Genomic DNA, 5,248 nt, shown 5'->3' with positions numbered 1-5,248 from the left:
AACTAAACAACCATTAAATACTAAGCCTGTTTGTTTGTTTGTAATTAAGTACAAAGCTACACAATTGGCTGTCTGTGCTCGAAACCCGGTTTGTAGCGTTGTAAGTCCACAGACGTACCGCTGTGCCACTGGGGGGCTAAATACTGAGTCACAAAATAAACTAAATAATAACTCTTACACTGAACAGTCTTGTATATTCAACACTCTGTGTATATTTGTCACGGCTTTTGTCTGCACCTAAACAACTTTGACAGGTAGTTATTTTGGACTGTTACGTGAATATCATCTTCAGGTCGAAATAGAACCAGTATGACTTAAAACCTACTTTTTAAAATTTCGTAGTCTACTAATTTGTTTTCGTTGTCAATAAAAATACTATGCAAATAGTTTTACCTTCATAAATATCACACTTCAATTCTATGACACTATTATGAGAAACCCTACTGGGTAAATATAAGCCACTGTTTGGGGTTAAAAGGACTCAACTGTAGAGTTGAGGTCGTATCCACGATTGAATGGTTGAGAACCCAAGATCATATCCATGGTTGAATGGGGTGAGAACCCAATATCATATCCACGGTTACGTGTGTGGGACCACAAGGCCATATCCATGATTGAATGGGTGAGAATCCTTGGTCATATGCATGGTTGAATAGATGAGATCCAAGGTTTATCCATGGGTGAATGGAAGCTAGAACTAAATACCTAGAAAAGATTTAACGAACACTCCTAATCCTATAACTATGTGGCTGCACCATGGGTCGGGAACTTTATAATTACTTTAAATAATCTGTTTTGACTGACACTTGAAATTTTGACCATTGATGTAATGATGAGTAAGACTCTTTTGAAACCAGTTTTGACTCAGCAGATCTAGATGAAATTGACTTGAACCACTTTAGCTTAGGACAAAATGCCAGTCCTGTATGGATCTGGACCATCTTCGTAAATGTTCAGATCTGTCTTTTGAAATTATGTGGAGGCATCATCGCTTTGTTTTAATATTGTTGTTCTTTTAATGTGACGACGTTTCCTGCCATATATCTAAATGATTTTATTATATAAATATTTATGCTATCGTCCTGTATATTAGAGCTGCTCGTTTACCTTAAGTCTAGAAGGTTGAAGTTTATTTCTTAATCTGTGACTCTGCATAAGGAATAAGGAAGACGTTTTAGTCCTTCAATGTAACAGAAGGAGAAGAATCCATAGGCAACTGCCTACGGTTGACAAACTAAAATTAAGAAAAGTTTTGAATCGATTATCTCACTCTCCCATTCTCTAGCGGAAAACTGTGTTCAAAGACTCAGACTTGGTAAGATAATAAAGTTAGGTCTGAAACAAGATTCTAATAAAATCACGAAATTAGACCTTAAAGAAGTACTTCATACCAAGCAGCTGAAAAGAAAAACACACGAGGAAAATTAAATTATTCTAAATCTAAACAGTCCAAGGTAGGTAGGCCTACTGGAATGAACGTTTGCTCAAAATTACGACAAACTGTTCATGTTATATATAGCTTTGTATATGTTTAGCAATGATAATGGTGTAGGGGTTCCATTAAGGACAGCATTTTAAAATTTTGCCTCATATCAGACCTGGTAATAAGATTTTCTTTTTCACAGTGACAGGTATAGAAACATTATCGATTGAAAATTGACCAAGACTGTTATTGTCCATGTTCTCAATGCTCCTGTGCCCTACTTTTTGCTTTAACCTGAAATATCTTATTTGTTTAAAGTTAAAACAAATTAAGTATCGTATTAAATTGGTTGTATTATTTCAAAGAGAAAAACTAATAGAATCCGATACATTTTCATACTGTATTATTTCTCTCAAATAAATTGGGCAAGTAGAAACTTAATATCATCATCAATCTACATCTTTTTTGTGCCACTTTTTACAGATTTGTTCCAAACGTGAAGATCCTGTTGATTATGCCAAAAATATGTGCAAGAAGCTCCAAAAATACATCAACGATCTCTCAGGTGAAGGAGTGCAAGTAAAGCATTCATCATGTAAGTTTTCAGATATCACAGTATTTGTTATGCATTGAATTGCGTATTAAATATTGTAGCGAAGGCTGCAAAATTGTCTAATTTCTGAAGCGCTGTCTGTTCACTTAATTCGTAACTAACATTTCTGATCTATATATATAGTAGAGATGGCTGATATGGATATTAATAAGTAACAACGTTTCGACCTCCTGAGGTCATTATCAGGTTAAGAAGGAGATTTGAAAAAGTGATTTTCTCCATATTTATGGTGTGTTTACAGTTCCGCTTTAAACAATTAAATAACCATTTATTCAAATAACATTAGAAAACAACTGAATAGTCCTTTCAGTAATTTATAATGATACAGCCAGGCCTATCCTTGCTGTTGTTTCAGTGTAAAGCCACACAATGGCTATCTGTGCTCTGTCCACCGCAAGGAATGGAGCCTCGAGTTTGAAACTCTAATTCCGTAAGCTTATCGTCTGCCCATGTGGGGGCTATATGCAATCCTTAGAATGCCATTAACTCTTACGGCATTTATCATACAGTTTGAGGATCATAAAGAACCTTAGATTACACTGTAAAATGAAACACCGTAAGATTAGTGAGTGTATTAATAAATTCACTCTGCCTTGCAATTCTTGATGATGAAAATAGCTACTTTATATGGATTTAAGATTTTTACTTTCCTTATGATGGCTCAGAACTCTAAAAATCGAGGTTTAATTCTTGCGGTGGATACAGTGGAGATAGTCCATTGCATAACTTTAAACTTAAGAACAACAAAAAAATAATAACAAAACTTCTGAATAAATGAAAATGACTACTGACAGAGCTCAAACAAATTAGTTTGCTTACAAAACGGTTGCTTAAACCAACCTTATAATCGAGTTTTTATTGAAAACTAGAAAACTGACATTTCTGTAATTCGAACACGTGGTCCTGTCAATCATTTCTCACATTTTTCTGTTGTCAAACTAAACAAACGATAGCTAATGAAAGTACATTTATTAACATTTGTGCTCGTCTTCTGTTCACTTTAATGATATTTTTTGTATTAGACTGAGTTTATAATTAATTCTTCGATACTGACCCTATTCTATAATATTAATCCGCATCCAGAGATTTTGTGAAATTGTGGTTATAGCTGTTTAATTCATACGTTAATTAATAGATATGTGGACGTTTCAATAACTAAAAGTCGGCGATTTTATTGAGAGATGGCAGTGTTTAACTAGGTAATTATTGTATGTGATTGATTTTTCATTTATACTAGGAATGAAACCGTACAATCTTCCGAATTTTGTCCTTCGTTGTAAATATTTATTTAACAATGCGTTTAAAGAAAAGAGATAGGGGCATTTTGTGGGTAAAATTAGGGAACTTATTCTAGTTTGTGAATTTGAGGACGATGAACCAGAAAAATTTAGGTTACCAAATCTCTCCTCTGAATGCTTCATTCATTTTCATTTAAAATTAGTACCTGTTATTAACAAGATATATTCTACATGTTGGATGGTGATATAATACCCACACAAACTGTAAATATAAATTATTAATTTTTTTCTTAGTTCCCTATAAGTTAGCAATTCAATGGTGTTTAGCAGGTCTAAAATAAATCAACAATGATAATCGTCAACCATCTTTACTACCATCCAAACGCACGATTTTCGTAATAATTTGTCATGTAAAAATATACCAATTTATGGTAAAATGTGAATTCGAGCTTCAAATACCAAAGAAAATGAAAGAAATTTATAGTAAACAGCATTTATTTGCCACGTTTTATGATAGAAGACTGCAAGTATAGTGTTTGGAAATTTTTAAACCGAATCTTTAGAATTATTGAAGGAAATTGCCTTCAAATGTTGATTCTCCATTTTGAAAACCTAGATATTTCAATTAAGTACATTCACATTCGTTGTAAAAAAACATGATTATTGACTTTTACCCCTAAATACCTTCACCCGTCATAATTCCTGATTTTTGTTATTATTACAAATACTTTCGTGACTATAGTAAAGTGTGTGTGTAATAAATCAGTTGTGCTAAATATGAAATCTCTTCAGAACTGTCTACAAATAATTTCGTGATTATAATAAGGCGTGTGTAATAAATCAACGTCTTAGCTATAAAGCGTCTTAAGAACTGTCTACAAATAATTTCATATAATCCCCCACAGTGGCACAGCGGTATGTCTGCGGACTTACAACGCTAGAAAACGGGTTTCGATACCCGTGGTGAGGAGAGCACAGATAGTCCTTTGTGTAGCTTTGTGCTTAACTACAAACGGACTATAGTAAAGCATGTGAAATAAATTAAATGTGCTATCTATGAAGTTTTATCCAAACTGACTACAATGAGTTGGATATATTTTTTTTTTGTAGAATTCAGACGTTATTTAGTGAGATAATAACGAAGATAAAACTGTCAATAATTGGTTGTCGACACAATAATAAACTTGCTGTTTGTTTTGTTTTCAGCTACTGATGCTTGCACTTTATTCTGTAAGTTAAAGTCTACTGGCTCTTGGTATAATCCCTCGTACGAGCTAAACGACGTACAAGACGCTAGCACCAAGTTTCCCGATGGAACTTGGTGCCACAAAGAAAACGACATTGATTACTTCTGCCAGAAAGGGAAGTGCCTGCCTGCAGAAAAAAATACCCGTTCGTTATCAGAGAGACAGGCAACCAAAGGTGAACCGAAACTTGGTAACGCTCCGCCCAATGAAAATGAAATTATAGATGAGCTCCGAAAAGGCGGCAATCCAATAATTCCCGATTCTGATGACAGGGATGATGATGACGAGATCACTTTACCCATTGAGGATAATTCCGTATAAAAATCATGTTCTGTAAAATAATGTGAACTTCTGTTACTAAACGTTTTCTTGAATATTTAATAAACGATTTGCGACACTCGAAAAACTGTCAAACCTTTAGCTTTATTAGGTGAAGCCAGATACCATTATAAAGAAAACGTTTTTAACATCTAACACAATAGTCACTATACTACCTACAAGGAAGGCGGTAACAGTAGATAACAATCTATGTACAAAGACAAAATCCAGAACAATAATAGTAACTTCCAATAAGAGCAAGCCATGTACTTAGGGCGAAACTAAAATTCGAGCTTGCCATCTGTATAGTTAATTAAATATATCTTTTTTTTTTACATTTCTACTCATAAGGACAAGAGTGCACTGTTTCATCAATTGGCCGTAATCCTAATAACATCTCAAGTGGTTG

General features: G+C 33.9%; 1 protein-coding gene across 2 annotated transcripts in view; it reads left to right on the top strand.

Annotated features, from left to right (window-relative positions):
- LOC106467141 (A disintegrin and metalloproteinase with thrombospondin motifs adt-1-like) overlaps positions 1-4,909 on the top strand; it is a 32,888-nt gene extending 27,979 nt beyond the window's left edge. For both annotated transcript variants that reach the window (XM_022395276.1, XM_013927462.2), the window contains 2 exons: positions 1,907-2,018; positions 4,481-4,909. In XM_022395276.1, the coding sequence (XP_022250984.1) occupies positions 1,907-2,018; positions 4,481-4,842 (474 nt within the window). In that variant the 3' untranslated portion in view covers positions 4,843-4,909. The remainder of the gene's footprint in view (positions 1-1,906; positions 2,019-4,480) is intronic.
- The last annotated feature ends 339 nt before the right edge of the window (positions 4,910-5,248 follow it).

Source organism: Limulus polyphemus, unplaced genomic scaffold, assembly GCF_000517525.1.
Source record: "Limulus polyphemus unplaced genomic scaffold, Limulus_polyphemus-2.1.2 Scaffold2502, whole genome shotgun sequence".
Lineage (NCBI taxonomy): Eukaryota > Metazoa > Arthropoda > Merostomata > Xiphosura > Limulidae > Limulus > Limulus polyphemus.
This window is presented reverse-complemented; position numbering and strand designations above follow the sequence as displayed.